The 16218-nt window shown below is 58.8% G+C and overlaps 2 protein-coding genes across 2 annotated transcripts; both read right to left on the bottom strand.

The window, feature by feature from the left end:
- Nucleotides 1-7509: 7509 nt before the first annotated feature.
- On the bottom strand, nt 7510-9037 carry LOC135328636 (inositol 1,4,5-trisphosphate receptor-interacting protein-like 1). Its single transcript, XM_064513511.1, has one exon. The coding sequence runs from the start codon at nt 8725-8727 to the stop codon at nt 7765-7767; it is 963 nt and encodes a 320-aa protein (XP_064369581.1). The 5' UTR covers nt 8728-9037; the 3' UTR covers nt 7510-7764.
- Nucleotides 9038-11491: 2454 nt separating this feature from the next.
- Nucleotides 11492-13370, bottom strand: LOC135328635 (inositol 1,4,5-trisphosphate receptor-interacting protein-like 1). Its single transcript, XM_064513510.1, has one exon. It carries the CDS (start codon nt 13158-13160, stop codon nt 11679-11681), a length of 1482 nt encoding a protein of 493 aa, XP_064369580.1. The 5' UTR covers nt 13161-13370; the 3' UTR covers nt 11492-11678.
- Nucleotides 13371-16218: the final 2848 nt, after the last annotated feature.

Genomic DNA, 16218 nt, shown 5'->3' with positions numbered 1-16218 from the left:
TAGGTCAGGAGCATCTCATCAAAAGCGTTTTCTGTGGAAAAATGTAGCTCTCAGAAAAACCCCAAATTTTCCTTTCAATAAAACATTTCCAGTTTACACAAGGGAAATCCACATTAGCTATTTCATTTCAGCCACTTCAGTCTAAACAAGAATGTGCCATTGAATGTGACATGTTTCAGTTTTAAATGAGCTTAAGATCATCTGACGGCATTTCCCCATGATGCATCTGACTTACAAGAGCTGTCTTCCAGAGCTCAAATCCTTTCATAACGGCAGGACTCTTTGCAAGGCTACATGTCGTATAAATTTCTCACTATGGGAACTGCTTGACTTTTGGAGCATGGTGGGAAAGGAGGTTTGGCCTGGGAAGCCATCTCATCACAGAGAAGGAGAAGGCGATGCTCTTGGACTACGGTTCCCACGAGCCAAAGCAAAACAGTGAGAAAAAAAAAAAAAAGAGATTCAGACTGATGAAGTATTTCAATGCCAGGAGAAAATAAAATAAGAAAATCTATCACTAAAAAGCAGAAAGAAAATCTGAATTTTCCTTGCACAAGATTTTAGGGCTTGAGGTGAAAACAATTGCTGGAATGTCCCATAGTATTGCTATGAATTTTGCTAACCTGCAAGGCCAGACTTTGCAGCTGCGGTCCCTACACCCCAGTCACCCCCTGTTGCTCTGTCACCTCTGTGGGACTGCCAACTGCCAGCGCAAGTGAGAAGCCTTCCTTGGCCTTTGTGTTCAGCGAGGCCCCAGTTCAGGCAACCCTGAACTCCCTATCAAAGCACTTCGGCTTTATACCAGCATAAATGATGACTACAGAGGACAGGTGAGCTCAACAAGTTGCTAATACAACACAGTCCTAGGTTACAGCTTTCTGCCTTTATATCTCTGGAGCCTTATAAGGGCAGGCTGGCTCACACGTGGGGCAGACTGATTTTCACCAGGTCTCCTGCTAATAGCATAGGGTGCTCAAAGGGTGTTTTGTCTCACGTGGGGTCTCAGCATGGACAAGAGCCTAGATAAACCTGCCCCTGCTCCCAAAATGGGTGGGAGTTTTCCCATTTGCGGCAGTGCGAGCAGGGATCAGAGCAGTGCCAGTGGCAGCAGCCATGAAAAACAGCAATTACTGAACTCCCCTGCCAAAATTATCCTGAGTACCTATGAGAGGTGACTCTGTTAGATCCTCACTGCCACCCCACCGTACAGACATGCCCTCTAGAAGCAGGTCCATTCCTGCCCTCAACATGTCTATCTTCTCCAGCTGAGAGTCCCCTGGGGAATGGATCCAAACCCAGGTGACCATGGAAGCCCTGCAGATAAGCTAACCAGAGACCCTCACCCAGATCTTACACTCAGGCATTGATGTACAGCTCTGAAATCACTCAGCAGTGATAAACCCTCCATACCAGCAACCGTGGTTATTTACGTACACCAGAGCAATAGCAATGTGCATCTTGTGCTGCAGGACCAGCTCAAACCTGTTGCTGAGGAGGCAGAAGAAGTGATAGGGACGTTATTTATTAGGGACCAAGCCAATAAAAACATCCTCCAGGCCCAAGTGTTTCATTTGTTCCACTGCTGAAGAGAAGCCGCCACTAATGACAGGATGAATAACACTACAAAATACATGCTATGCAGCCAAAGGTCCTCATTACAGAGAAACCTGACTCCACTCTGGCAGAGCTGAATGAGTGCTACCTGTGCTGTTACAGGGCCAGTGTCCTTCCCCAAGTGGTCTCCAGAACTGCCTCAGCCTCCTGCCTCTCTGGCCAGGAGGACATGGACTAATTCCTCTCCTGCCTTTACAGACCCACAGGCCGAGTGAGGAAGCAGAACATGCAGGCAAGAGGCGATCAGCAGCGTGCATCAGATCCTCGCAGCTATAAATCTTACTAATTGCAAACATTTATTACTTGGGGGTTTTGACAATGAGACCAGTAGCATTCACACTGTTGGAGACCTGGATTTGACTTTTCCTCTCCCAGTTCTGCCTAGATCAGCCTCACAAAGTTGTCTCAGCCTCTCTCTTTCCTCTGCTCCAGTGTGTAATTTCTAAGATTTTAACTGGTAACACTGCTTTCTCTCCCCAGCCTATGGGCTTGTGCTTGGGGCTGGGAGAGCAGCTGATCCGCTTGGCTTTAAGCTGAATGTAGGTATGACTGTGCAATGGGTAACTGCTCTGTGGCATGTTCCCTGTGGGTTAGCTGCCAGCACTGTCCCAAAGGCCATGGCCTAGTCTGTCAGAGGCTTATCTGCACAACTGGAGTCAACTCCTGGCTGTCAGCACTTGGGCTATATCCTGCCCCAGATTCATCCTGACAACAATTCAGAGGCCTGCAATGGGATGGCAGTGTGGAAATCAAAAGGGAATTTGGCAATTCAGATCCCCTTCACACCTGGGCTGTCTCTGTCATCTCTGCTTCCACAGCCAACTCTTTCCCCTCCGTTTGGTGATGTCCTGACTTGCTCTGTGTCCATCTTGCCGAAGCCTCATCCTGCCTACCATGGCAGTCCCAAGCGAGGCATGCTCCTTACTGCTACGCTGAGGGCGCACCGGAGTAGCGCTGTTCCCTGCCGAGCCATTTCACCTGAGTAGGATTCATTTCTCCTGAGGATATCCTGTTCCTTGGCTTTCCCACTGTGGCCTAAGTATTCAGACTCCCTAAGTAAAAAGAAATGAAACAATACAGGGTCATAACACTTGCACAGCAGTTTCCATTAATTGTTACATGAAACATGCATGATTCCAGGAAGCATGTTGTTTTGAAATAGCAAGTTTTCCATCATTCCCTACCAGTGTTTTGTATACATGTCATTTTAATCTGCTTGGCAAACACAGACTGTGTGACTGATGTGGCTAGGAGAGACACATGTTACTTTATCCATTCAATTGTTCGCCCTATTTTTAGATCTATGCTTTCTGTGATCTGCCTTCAGCTTGCCAAACATCTCTTGCAGTTTGTAACTCTTAACTCAGAGCAGGCGAAGCATGTGAATAGGGACTCCCAGGACTACAGCCTTTTCTGGAGGAAATTTAAGCCATGGCAGAAGTAAACCAACCCACTTCCACATGGCATGAGACTCCCCCACCATCTATGACTCCACCAAAGCCTCCTCTCCTGTCCCAAGGGTGAGGGTGGAAACCGAGTTGAGGAAAGCTCATAGAAAAAGGATAGACTTTAACATCAGAGTGAAGTTGCAACCAAGGACTGTGTGAAGCAACTCTACAAAACAAAATTTGGATCAAAACCTGCTCCCAGTCAGGCCTCTGGCCCTCCCACAGCTTGCCAAACTTGCTGGGAAGGCTTCAGCAGGGAATCATCAGCCCATTGGTTTCAATAGTCTCCTGCAGAACAGCTCAGAGACAGCAGGACACATTCTCCTCTGGAGCGATGCTTTGGCTAGAAGTTAACCCTGAAGAGACACCAGTGCCCTCAGGCAGCAGAGTCTGTGGACAGCTCAGTATATCATCATGAGGTACCTGTGCTTTCATATCTTGCTTGCACAGATAGGACTTCGAGCCACAGTGGCTGCACCCAGGCCAGGTTACAGCTTTGCCACCTCCCCAGCATATGGAGGCCTGGCTTTGGTCCAGGTTCGTTCTTGGGAGCTGCCACTCACACCTCCAGTGGGACTGGCTCAGTGGCGACCAAAGCCCCTGATACCTCATATTTGTATAATTTACTCCTGCTTTGTGCTGTGGCAGTCAAGTCTTTCATGCCATTGCTGCCATGGCCTGTTACAATGCTCCATGCTCAGCATTGGCACATTTCACCCAGCTTTGTCCTTTGCAATATATTAGTGGATTAACCCCTGATCTTTGTAGTGACCCAACTTGTAGCCTGATTGATGGCTCTACTTGTTTTCTTGCATTCTGCATCAGCAATACAAGAAAAGGGATCAGGATACAAAAGAAACAGCTGCTAGAGAAGAGGAAAGAAACCCAGCAAGTTGTTTATGGGCAATTCCCATCCTTTGTTCCACAGTAGGTGTGATTTGGCGTAGCCAAACATTTGGAAATGGCTGTTCCTCCCCCTGTCCCATTACTGTGGGCTCATGCCTCTTTAATACAGCTGGGGACCAGTTACAGGCAATGATATTTTGGGGAGAGCAAGAGTATCTTTAGCCATTCACTTGTTAGCACGCTTCAGGACCCACAGTGGAATACATAAATCTCTGGTTCCAGCTAGAGGGTAGTTCATGGCTAGATTTCTAGCAGCTCTCATTCTAAAGTATCATTAGAAATTACCAAGGTGCATGATAACACAGACAGGAAAGACACTAGAACGAGAAGAGCAGAGTCCCTGGAGACTTTTATATGCTGTCTATCCCAGACAGCAGCATTTGCCTCCTTGCTTATTGAGCAGTGAAACGGGATGTTGTTCCCTTCCTTCCATCTACGTTATCAAGTCAATGAGCCTTGTAATGCATTAACCCTACTTGACGTTGTGAAACAAGACCTCTGTTTGACTGATCTATTGCCCCAGTGGTTAAGAGCAGGATCGGACTGCTTGGTTAAAGGCCCTGCAAGCGCAGCGCTCGCCTTCCCCAGCTGGGTGGGAAAGGAACAGGTATGACTTGATTCCTAGGCAGGACTTCTGTCCTCAGAAGTCTGACTCAAAGCCTCAGCTTCTTGCTGCACAGGGCAAGTGGGCCACCCCAGCAGAGACCAGCATCATTATGGAGGGCTGATGGCTAGCGAGATCACCCCCGTTTCTCTCCTCTCTGGTGTGTGAAGCAGTGCCCAGGCTAGGGGACGTGCTGAGGGACTCTGGCACACAAGGTTGCACTGCGGGGAACAGTGGCAATGCAAGGGGACTTGCCAGCTGGCAGCAAGCCAATTCAGCAGAGACTCCGCTGGATGGGGTGTTATCTTCGATAGAGGCGAGCCTGGCCTGGGACTCGCAGGGAAGGCTCAGATACCCAAAGAGGGAGGTCACTTTCCCTCAGGAGCTCACAGGGAGAGACCTGAGAGACCCAAGCAGCAGACACGGAGGGAGAACAAGTTGTTCATGCTAGTGCTGACAGATGAGTCAACTCCTTGAGTGCGAGGGAGGTGTTTCAACATATTTGGAGGTCTGCGACCTCAGGGAATTGCCCCAGACAGCATGAAGCAATCACCCGGGGACAGGTACAGGCGGCCAAGGCTGGCAGCGTGAGCAGGTTATATGAGAGGTACCAAGAGAGGAAGCACTGTGAAGCTCCAAAGATGGTGGCAAGAAGCCCACATGGGGTATAACAGACAGCAGCACGGAGCAGGAACAACAGGACCAGGCGATCTCACTGGACACACCTCCTCAGCACTTCCAGTTTGGGTAATTTCCAGAGGATGGCGGGGGTGAGGAAACACCACTCAAAGAGGCATGTAGCGGCCAGAGAGATCTGACCTTGAGGATGGCATCTTCTGGGACCTTAATCACAGGAAGAGCAACACAGCCACTGGAAACAATTGTTTTCCTTTATGTCCATCAATACCCCTCTCCCTAAACATGGCGGTTCTTTTAAGTCCAAATGCCTGAGAAAAATCTAAGCTTTGTGGCAAACCAAACAAGAAAACCAGTATGAGCTCTGCTGACTGACTGCGATTGTCCCTTCTTATGGCAGGATCACCAGCAGAACTTGCAGCAGAGTTTCTGGGAGTTCACTCTGAGAGTGTCTGGGTTTTCCTGAGACACCCTCTATCTACCACACAACTACTTTAGAGCAGAGTGGTTCCTTTCTTCCACATGTGAACACATCTGGACTGTACCTTGAAAGCCCTAGTGTTAAATTCTCCTACCCAGAGTAATTAACAATGCAATTTTACTTTTCAGGGTCAGAACATAATTGCAGAGTGAGTTAAAATAGAGGGATTATCAAAGGTGTCCTGGCACATGCCTTGGGTGGAGGGAAGTCCCAGGCTGTGATATTTAGGGGCCTCTGCCATAAAGAGAGGGGAAATGAAACACCATATAAATACAATGCATCTAAATATAGCCACACTGGATGTGTGATAAATATCTAGATAGAGATATGCAGACAGCTCCCACATGCCTGCTCTTGCTCTGTAAGTGCTACATTTGCTTCTAAAGTCAACACAAAATAAAGATACAGCTTAAGATCCTAAGGAAGTGTGAAGGATAAAAATTTCATCATGAGATGATGAAATGCTACTTGAAAAAAACCCCAGTCCCATCAGAGAGAGGGTGGAAAATGAGCTCTGATAGATCTGCATGGCTTTTTACTATCTGCACACTTTGGCGGCGGGGGGGAATTGAGTGTGTGAAAATAGATCTTTTTTCCATATAGATCTGCAGCCATCACAAGCAAGATCTGCTCAGAGGGTTAACCGAGACAGTGGGACCATCAGGTACAAGAAGAGGAGGCTTTCCCTTCCCTTCCCTTTCCTTTCCCCTCCCTTCCTGCTGGGCCCAGCAGAGCCCTGCAGGCAGGCGGGCTCACACACCGTGTCCGCATGGAGTAGCACTGCCACCTCTCGGGACATGCCAGCACAGGCTTCTCCCACCCGGCTTTCCACCTGCAGAACCACTGCAGCTAAACAGCCTGGAGAACAATATTTCTTTTGACTGCCCCAGTCTCAAGGCCAGGTCTCTAGGGGCTTTAATGCTATTTAATATTGTCCCAGGGTGCAACCTTTGTGTCCTGGAAAGATTTGAACCACTGCAGTCCAAGGCTGTTGGACTGAAGGTGCCATTAGGTAGTGAGGGACTGTACAGCCGTGCTCCACACACAAGGAAGCGCACACTGTTCAGGGACACAGCCTTTCCCACCTGAGCCTGACAAACCAGAGAGCAAAACTCAATATGGAGAATTATGGAGACTAAAGAGTTGTTTACCTCAATGAGAGGTGAAACAAGGACAGGTGGAGGAACTCTAGTTACAAAATCAGTGAAAACAGAGCACACTAAAAGAGATATTCTGCAAAATACCTAATTTTTCTGCAGCTCAACCAGGTAGCATCCTGTGCCTGCATTCCCCTTATAATGTTGCGCAGACACTCGCAGGCACATCGTTTCTTAAAAAAAGCTACTTCACTGGAACCTTTACATACAGTAATGCTTCTGTGGGCAATCAAATCTCCTGAAAAGGATGAGCAGGATCCTGAAAAGGATATCCTGAAGTCACTTCATGTGCTAAGTCCCCATTCCTGCGGCGGTGGAGACCTCCCCACGCCAGGGAAGGGTCTTTTTGCTGCACCTGCCTGTGGCTGCAGGCAGGCCACTCGCAGGAATGCAGAGAGTGTGCATTTGTGAGAAGGCAGCGTGGTCTTTCGATGCTTTGCTTCCTCTCTGCTGTCCCTTGAGACAGGCTAGCTGCCTGGGTGCTGGCCTTTCTGCTTGTAGATGTGAGTCTGCCCTTGGTGCCTCAGGGCACTGATGGGTGATGGCGTGTGTCCCCATGGCGGAATGGGGCCCGTGTGCCCCACACAGTGCTGCCCAGACACTCACAGCTGCCGTGCTCGCAGCTAGAGTCCAAGTCATGGACCTGCAGCCAGGAGAGCCCAAAGAGCAGCACAAGGGCTCCAGCAAAGGCCCTGAAGTGCCACCTATCCCACACAGTGAAGACCACTTCATTCTTGGCAAGCCTGCTCAGCTCTTGGATCATGTGCACGGACTCCTACTGCAGCTGAGCCATCTCCTGCCTCAGCTGCTCCTCACCCTGCTGCATCTGCTGCTGCCTGGCCAGATCTCCCTGGCCATGGCTCAAAGTACAGATGCACTACAAAGCTTAAACTACACATGCAACATCTCCCACCCACCTTAATTATGGCTTCCAAGACTATGGAAGAGGTTGAGCAGGCTGGCAATTTGGAAGACCAGGGGCTGGAGGACCTCCCTGGGCACCTCCAAGTAGTGCTGCAGGTACTGCAGGACGTCATCCAGCTGCTCCCGGAGATCCCCTCTATGCCAACTTGTGAGGAGGTGCATAAGCACCGTTTTCAAGCAGTTCGTGGAAAAACCTGTGCCCTCCAGGAGATGGGCAAAGAGCTGCAGGCCTGTCAGGTGGCAGCTGTGCCACGGGGCCTGCGTGGCCACGAACCTGAAGAAGAGCATCTCTGGAACGGTGCAGCTCTCCAGCCACGTTGTGCTGCTGGTGAGGCCAGCCCTTGCCTCCTGGCTGGTCAGGAAAACTCCCGAGTCACCTTGCTGCACCCCAAGTAAGATCTCGATGGACCTCCCAGAGACATTTTCCATGAGGACCTTGCAGGAGTGCGAGGAGGGCAGCACCGTCAGCTGGCAGTGGTAGGATGCGGGTAAAAGCTGCCAGGCGTCGGGCACTACTAGCTGGAGCCAGCGGGCAGATTTCTCTACGTCCAGGCAGGAGTCGGTGCACAGGTACTGCAGCAGGCAGGGGCCCTCGTTGCTGCGCAGCTCAGCCTCGGGCTGGTGCAGGAAGCACCGCGTGTCCCTCAGCAGCTGCTGCCTTCGGCACAGGCACTGCAGCTCCACGCGAACACAGCCATGCCTCTCCGGCAGCTCCCCGCCAGTGCCCAGCTCCAGGTGGAAGCAGTGCCCGGCTGGTGGCTTCAGGGGCACGAGCAGGCTGTAGACGGTGTCCCGCCGGGGGCTCCAGCCTTCGAAGGTGCTGCCCACCCCAAGGCACGGTTCCAGCCGTAGCAGAGCAGTCTTCAAGGTGATTAGATGCCAGGTGTGGAGTAGGTTGCCCACCAGCTCCTCCACCACCTTGCACGTATTGGCCAGGCGCAGCGCTGGCAGCTGCATTTGCTGCAGGAGACTGCTGAGCACACTGGCGTCTTAAGGGTCCCGATCAGTGCCGCTCTTCATTCTTTGTCCTCCCGACCTTCAGCCTTGTTCTTCCAGCAGCCTGCTCGAAGGAGCTTGGTGAGATGAGGGTCCCTGGCAGGAGCTGTGGCCTGGCATTACTAGAGACGACTTCAGCCCTGAGCCTGGAACAGAAGTCTGGGTTGTGGAACTGAGCGAGGCCTAGGCAGGTGCCAGGCTGCGCCCGTGCGCGCACCCAGCCCTGGGCAGCCCTCAGCTCCCGGAGTGCCGCGGCAGCCCCCGGCCAGGCGTCCCCAGAGCGCGGAGAGGGGCTCAGTAGCCGCCCCGGCAGCTCCGCCAGGGCCGCGGCCGGGGCCGAGGCAAGGGCAGGCGCGGAGCGGCGGCGGCGGGCCGCGAGGCGCGGCGGGGGGCGCTGGCCGGCGCCGGGGCCGCGAAATGGCGCCCGGGGGAGCCGCGGTGAGAGCGGGCCGTGGCGGGGCGGCTGCGGGACAGAGTGGCCCGAGGGCTGGCGGCGGTCGAGCGGGAGCGGCCCCGGCCCCGGCCGCCCTCACCTGCTCCGCGCCCGCCGGCTCCGTGGCCGCGGGGTGCCGCAGGCTGCGGCCGAGCGGTGGGGAGGGGCCGCGGGCAGCGCCGGCCGCGCCGCGTCCGCCTGGCGCCGAGGGCAAGGGGCAGCCGCCCTGGCGGCCCCAGTGGTGCCAACGGCCGTCCGCGGGGTAACGGCCCTAACGGCCGTCCTTGAGGTAACGGCTCTAACGGCCGCCCGCGGGCTAACGGTCCTAACGGCTGTAACGGCCGCCTTTGGTCAGCAGCCGGCGCGCGGTGAGGGGGTAGCAGAGAGCGGGGCCGCGGCGCCGTGCGGGAGCCAGCCTGAGCCCGCGCGGCGGGGGCGTGCGGAGAGCCCGGGGGCCCGCGGCGGGCGCCGGCGGCCCGGTGGAGGGAGGTGACCGCAGGGAGGCGGCGGAGCCCCGCGCGGCCGCTGCGGCTGCGCGGGCTGGGGCCGCCCCAGGGCGAGGCCGGCGTTGGGGCTGGAGCCGCGCAGCTGCCCGAGAGGGGCCGCGGGTGCCGGAGCGAGGGGCCCCTTCCCGCACCTCTGGCTCGTCAGTGCCTGGCGGGGCCCGGGGCGGGTGGGAGCGCCCTGCTCCCGAGGGGTCCTGGCTCCTGCCCTCAGCGCCCGCCCATGGGATGTGCTGGGCTGTGAGTGGAGCTGGTGGTCCCAGAGCTTCCAGCACTGCTGCCGTCCCTGTGGGGGAGGCCCTCGCCGTGTGGAGGGCAGCGGTCGCCAACAGAGAGGGCGCGGGGTGTGCGTGCGCTGTGGCAGGGCTGCTCGGGGAGGATGGGGTCATCTGCTGCTGGTGCCGCAGCCCAGAGGCAGGCGCATGGGGCTGCTGGAGCGATGGCCCGCGGGTGGGACTGGAGGGAAGTGTGGGCACTGCTCAGGGATGTGCGCGAAGCGATGCCTCAAATGGCACGGCAGCCTGCAGCACCCAAAGCCCATCTGCAGTACGACACGGGCAAGAGCTGTGCCCAAAGCAGTGAGGTTCGAGCGTAGACTGATGCTGAAGGCACAGAGTGCTGCTCCAGGCAGCTCGCTGATGTGAGCAGATTGTGAAGGTGGCCAACCCCCTGGAAAGCACATTGGCAGTATAAGAGGGGCTGGGGCAGCTTTGGCAGACAGGCAGTGACTGATTGCACGTGTAGGGAAGAAAGTTTTTGTGGTGGGAAAGTTACACTGCAGCCTGCAAACCCCTGCAGTGGGACATGCAGAGAGACTGGATGGTCTCCCTTTGAATGTAATCTTTCAAAGACCCACCATTGGGGAGGGGGGTGCGATGGCTTCGCCTGTCTGGGACAGACGGGCTGCGTTCTGCCCCTTCTGACTGCGTGTGGGACAGGAGTCCAGGCTCCTGCAGCACTGCGGCACGTGCAGCTCTTTTGATGGGACGATTATCAAAGAGCTTGTGAGTCTTCCCCAACACACGAGGGCTGTATTTCTGCCGGAGGTATCCCCAATACAAATAGGCATGCAGCTGTTGTGCCACCCATGAGAAGTGAGGCCAGTGCTTCCCCAACACGTGGCGTGCAGTGCAGGTGTGCATACTCTGAGTGCAGCACATCTGCAAAGCGTTAATGGAGAGAGCAGGAGACTCCTCTCTGCCCAGGGACACCTGCTCCCCTCCCTCCTCTCCCTCTCAGGGGCCGTCTCCAGGTCACCTGCAGGCTCGAGCTCGTTGGTCACTTCCCCCTAATTGCCCTCGAGCTCTCCAGGGACCAGAGAGCGCCCTGTGCTGATGCTGTGCAGAGAGGTTTGCTGCTGCAGCCAACCATGCCACGTCGGGGTTTTCCCCCTACAAAGAGTGATCATGTCAGCTGGCTGCCGGATGCAGGCAGTGCAGCTTTGGGGGTGCAGCACTTGCTGCCGACCTTGCTGGCGGTGCTGGCGCTGGCAGGGGAGCCCTAGCTGTGCCTGTTGAGCGTGTGCAGCGTACATCTGCTGCAGCTCGGGCACAGCGTACGTCTGTGCGGCACGCTTGCTGCTGTGACCTGGCTGTCTGGGCTTGGGGGAAACAGGGCAGCGCGGTGTGTGCTAGTGTTTGTGCTCTGTGCGTTGTGATCATCTCCCAGACTTGAGGAAATCTCGGGGGCGGGTATCCCCGTGGCAGGATGGGGCCGCATTCCCCACATGCCCCGGTGTTGCCCCGAAACTCAAAGAAGAGAGAGTGCTCGTTAAAAGAGGCAAATTTACTGGGGTCTGTACATAGGGTACTGCTCCCGTGGGGACTGGGCTCTGTCGAAAGGGCTGGGCGGTTGCTGTCCAGGTGATCACAGGGGCCCCTGTTGCATGGCTGCTTGCAAGGGCATCTTCAGCGTGATCGGGTGAGCTTGCCCAAAGTGTGCTTTTGTTGAATTTCCAGAAGCCTCTTTCAGCATCGTTAGGACAGGCTCCGGAGACGATCTTGCAGCTGGCTGAACTCGCGCAGCGCCTGAGCGTGGGCGGCCGGCTCGTGCGCCAGGCGCTGGAAGAGGTTGAGCGGTCTGGCGGCTCGGAAGGCCGGTGGCAGGGGAACCTCCCTGGGCACCCTCTCGTTGCCCAGGAGGAAGTGGGGCAGCTGTTTCTCCTCCAGGCAGCGGTGCAGGAACTGCAGGGTGTCGTCCAGCCGCTCCCGGAGATCTGCTCTGTGCCAAGCTGTCAGCGGTGTGACTGTGAGGAGGTGCATGAGCGCTGTTTTCAGGCAGTAGGTGGAGAAGCCTGTGCCCTCCAGGAGATGGGCAAAGAGCTGCAGACATGCCAGGTGGCAGCTGTGCCGCGGGGCCTGCGTGGCCACGAACCTGAAGAAGAGCATCTCTGGAACGGTGCAGCTCTCCAGCCACGTTGTGCTGCTGGTGAGGCCAGCCCTCGCCTCCTGGCTGGTCAGGAAAACCCCCGAGTCGCCTTGCTGCACCCCAAGCAGGATCTCGATGCACAAGGACCTCCCGTTGGCATTGTCCAGCCAGAGCTTGCAGGAGCGCGAGGAGGGCAGCACCGTCAGCTGGCAGTGGTAGGATGCGGGTAAAAGCTGCCAGGCGTCGGGCACTACTAGCTGGAGCCAGCGGGCGGATTTCTCTACGTCCAGGCAGGAGTCGGTGCACAGGTACTGCAGCAGGCAGGGGCCCTCGTTGCTGCGCAGCTCAGCCTCGGGCTGGTGCAGGAAGCACCGCGCGTCCCTCAGCAGCTGCTGCCTTCGGCACAGGCACTGCAGCTCCACGCGAACACAGCCATGCCTCTCCGGCAGCTCCCCGCCAGCGCCCAGCTCCAGGTGGAAGCAGTGCCCGGCTGGTGGCTTCAGGGGCACGAGCAGGCTGTAGACGGTGTCCCGCCGGGGGCTCCAGCCTTCGAAGGTGCTGCCCACCCCAAGGCACGGTTCCAGCCGTAGCAGAGCAGTCTTCAAGGTGACCAGAGAGCAGGCGTGGAGCAGGTCAGCCACCAGCTCCTCCACCACCTTGCACGTATTGGCCAGGCGCAGCACTGGCAGCTGCATTTGCTGCAGGAGATTGCTGCCCGGATCCCATTTGAGAGGGGCTTCCTCTTCCTCGTCACTGCTGGAAGAGCTCTCCTCCCTGCTGCTCCCTGACTTGTCCAAGTCCTGCTCCGTGGCCATCCAGCAGAGCCCAAGGAGCGGCACGAGGCCTCCAGTGAAGGCCCAAAACAACCCCAGGTCCCACGTGGCGAAGAGCATGTCTTTCAGGAAGAGTCCGCTCTGCGGCTCCTGAGTGAGCTCTTCAACCTCTTGCTGCAGCCGAGTCATCTCCTGCCTCAGCTGCTCCTCACGCTGCTGCATCTGCTGCTGCGTGGCCAGATCTATCTGGTCACTGACCTTCAGCGGATGCAGGACGATGCCCAGCACGGCCAGGACGAGGACAACAGCCACGGCCATGGCCTAGAGGAGATGGGAGAGCAGGAGGTGAGGCGGGCTGGGCTGGGTGGGAGGGAGCTTGTGTGAGGGTGGGAGGCAGGAGCTGCAGGCATGAAGGGGCAGGCTGGGAGAGGGGGCGAGGGAGCTGAGGAGCAGCAAGGCCGGGGCTCGCGAGCGCTGCCTGAGCGGGGCTGTGGTGGGGCCCACGCTGCCAAGCCTGCCCTGAGGCCCAGCACCATGGCCGGGCTTTGGCCCGGAGGCAGGGGTGCCAGAAGGGTAAGTGGCAGCAGAGCGGGGCCTGCGGAGGAGTGACTCCCTGTGCCCGCGCGGAGCAGTGTGCTGCCGAGCTGCGGGTGCCTGGCCCATGGCCAAGACGTCTGGGGGCACCCGGGGTCGCTGGGAGCCCCAGGCACCTCTGCCGCCACCCGCCAAGGCGGCAGCGTCCCCCACCCAACGCGCTGCGGTGTGCGGCTCAGCCCTTGCTGCAGCGCTAGAAAGCCCCGGGAGGGAGCCGGCGTTTGTGCCCCAGCCCTCGTGGTGCCCAGCCTTGCCCCACTGCCGCACTCACCCTGCAGAGGCTGCTGCAGCCTGGGCTGGCCCAGGCCGTAGTGCTGGGGGCCCGGCAGCGCTGCCCTGGGGGGCCCTGGTGACGGCGCGCTGCCTTTGTGACTTGTCGTCTGTGCTGTCACAGGGGCGCAGCCCCTCTGCAGGGCCAGCCAGCCCTGGCCGTGGCCCCCAACGCGCCCCAGCATGGGGTCCCAGCTGGGCAGCCAGAGCGGAGGCCCTGGCACCCACTGCCTGCGAGCCCATGCAGCAGCAGCAGCACAGCGTGCCCATGGGCTCCCCTCACCAAGTGGGCAGAAGCACCCAAAAAGCCCTTAGCCCTTATGAGAGCCAAGAGGAGGGGCTGTGGAAGCAGGTGCTCGACTTCCCAAGAGAGGCTCAGTATTTTGTGAGACAGGTGGCCAGGGTCTGGCTTGTAGTCATCAGGTACTGCAGCAGGCAGGGGCCCTTGTTGCTGCGCAGCTCAGCCTCGGGCTGGTGCAGGAAGCACCGCACGTCCCTCAGCAGCTGCTGCCTTCGGCACAGGCACTGCAGCTCCACGCGAACACAGCCATGCCTCTCCGGCAGCTCCCCGCCAGTGCCCAGCTCCAGGTGGAAGCAGTGCCCGGCTGGTGGCTTCAGGGGCACGAGCAGGCTGTAGACGGTGTCCTGCCGGGGGCTCCAGCCTTCGAAGGTGCTGCCCACCCCAAGGCACGGTTCCAGCCGTAGCAGAGCAGTCTTCAAGGTGATTAGATGCCAGGTCCACGTGCAGTAGGTTGCCCACCAGCTCCTCCACCACCTTGCACGTATTGGCCAGGCGCAGCACTGGCAGCTGCATTTGCTGCAGGAGACTGCTGAGCACACTGGCGTCTTAAGGGTCCCGATCAGTGCCGCTCTTCATTCTTTGTCCTCCCGACCTTCAGCCTTGTTCTTCCAGCAGCCTGCTCGAAGGAGCTTGGTGAGATGAGGGTCCCTGGCAGGAGCTGTGGCCTGGCATTACTAGAGACGACTTCAGCCCTGAGCCTGGAACAGAAGTCTGGGTTGTGGAACTGAGCGAGGCCTAGGCAGGTGCCAGGCTGCGCCCGTGCGCGCACCCAGCCCTGGGCAGCCCTCAGCTCCCGGAGTGCCGCGGCAGCCCCCGGCCAGGCGTCCCCAGAGCGCGGAGAGGGGCTCAGTAGCCGCCCCGGCAGCTCCGCCAGGGCCGCGGCCGGGGCCGAGGCAAGGGCAGGCGCGGAGCGGCGGCGGCGGGCCGCGAGGCGCGGCGGGGGGCGCTGGCCGGCGCCGGGGCCGCGAAATGGCGCCCGGGGGAGCCGCGGTGAGAGCGGGCCGTGGCGGGGTGGCTGCGGGACAGAGTGGCCCGAGGGCTGGCGGCGGTCGAGCGGGAGCGGCCCCGGCCCCGGCCGCCCTCACCTGCTCCGCGCCCGCCGGCTCCGTGGCCGCGGGGTGCCGCAGGCTGCGGCCGAGCGGTGGGGAGGGGCCGCGGGCAGCGCCGGCCGCGCCGCGTCCGCCTGGCGCCGAGGGCAAGGGGCAGCCGCCCTGGCGGCCCCAGTGGTGCCAACGGCCGTCCGCGGGGTAACGGCCCTAACGGCCGTCCGAGAGGTAACGGCTCTAACGGCCGCCCGAGGGCTAACGGCTCTGACGGCTCTCCGCAGGGAGGTAACGGCCCTAACGGCCGTCCGCGGGGTTACGGCTCTAACGGCCGCCCGCGGGCTAACGGCCCTAACGGCTGTAACGGCCGCCTTTGGTCAGCAGCCGGCGCGCGGTGAGGGGGTAGCAGAGAGCGGGGCCGCGGCGCCGTGCGGGAGCCAGCCTGAGCCCGCGCGGCGGGGGCGTGCGGAGAGCCCGGGGGCCCGCGGCGGGCGCCGGCGGCCCGGTGGAGGGAGGTGACCGCAGGGAGGCGGCGGAGCCCCGCGCGGCCGCTGCGGCTGCGCGGGCTGGGGCCGCCCCAGGGCGAGGCCGGCGTTGGGGCTGGAGCCGCGCAGCTGCCCGAGAGGGGCCGCGGGTGCCGGAGCGAGGGGCCCCTTCCCGCACCTCTGGCTCGTCAGTGCCTGGCGGGGCCCGGGGCGGGTGGGAGCGCCCTGCTCCCGAGGGGTCCTGGCTCCTGCCCTCAGCGCCCGCCCATGGGATGTGCTGGGCTGTGAGTGGAGCTGGTGGTCCCAGAGCTTCCAGCACTGCTGCCGTCCCTGTGGGGGAGGCCCTCGCCGTGTGGAGGGCAGCGGTCGCCAACAGAGAGGGCGCGGGGTGTGCGTGCGCTGTGGCAGGGCTGCTCGGGGAGGATGGGGTCATCTGCTGCTGGTGCCGCAGCCCAGAGGCAGGCGCATGGGGCTGCTGGAGCGATGGCCCGCGGGTGGGACTGGAGGGAAGTGTGGGCACTGCTCAGGGATGTGCGCGAAGCGATGCCTCAAATGGCACGGCAGCCTGCAGCACCCAAAGCCCATCTGCAGTACGACACGGGCAAGAGCTGTGCCCAAAGCAGTGAGGTTCGAGCGTAGGCTGATGCTGAAGGCACAGAGTGCTGCTCCAGGCAGCTCGCTGA

This window comes from Dromaius novaehollandiae, chromosome 5, assembly GCF_036370855.1.
Source record: "Dromaius novaehollandiae isolate bDroNov1 chromosome 5, bDroNov1.hap1, whole genome shotgun sequence".
Classification (NCBI taxonomy): domain Eukaryota; kingdom Metazoa; phylum Chordata; class Aves; order Casuariiformes; family Dromaiidae; genus Dromaius; species Dromaius novaehollandiae.
Note: the sequence above shows the minus strand (reverse complement) of the source record. Positions and strands in the feature narration are given on the sequence as shown.

Excerpts from the sequence above, each read along its gene's own strand:
- LOC135328636 (XM_064513511.1), bottom strand. The coding sequence starts at position 8,727 with ATGCAGCTGCCAGCGCTGCGCCTGGCCAATACGTGCAAGGTGGTGGAG.
- LOC135328635 (XM_064513510.1), bottom strand. The coding sequence starts at position 13,160 with ATGGCCGTGGCTGTTGTCCTCGTCCTGGCCGTGCTGGGCATCGTCCTG.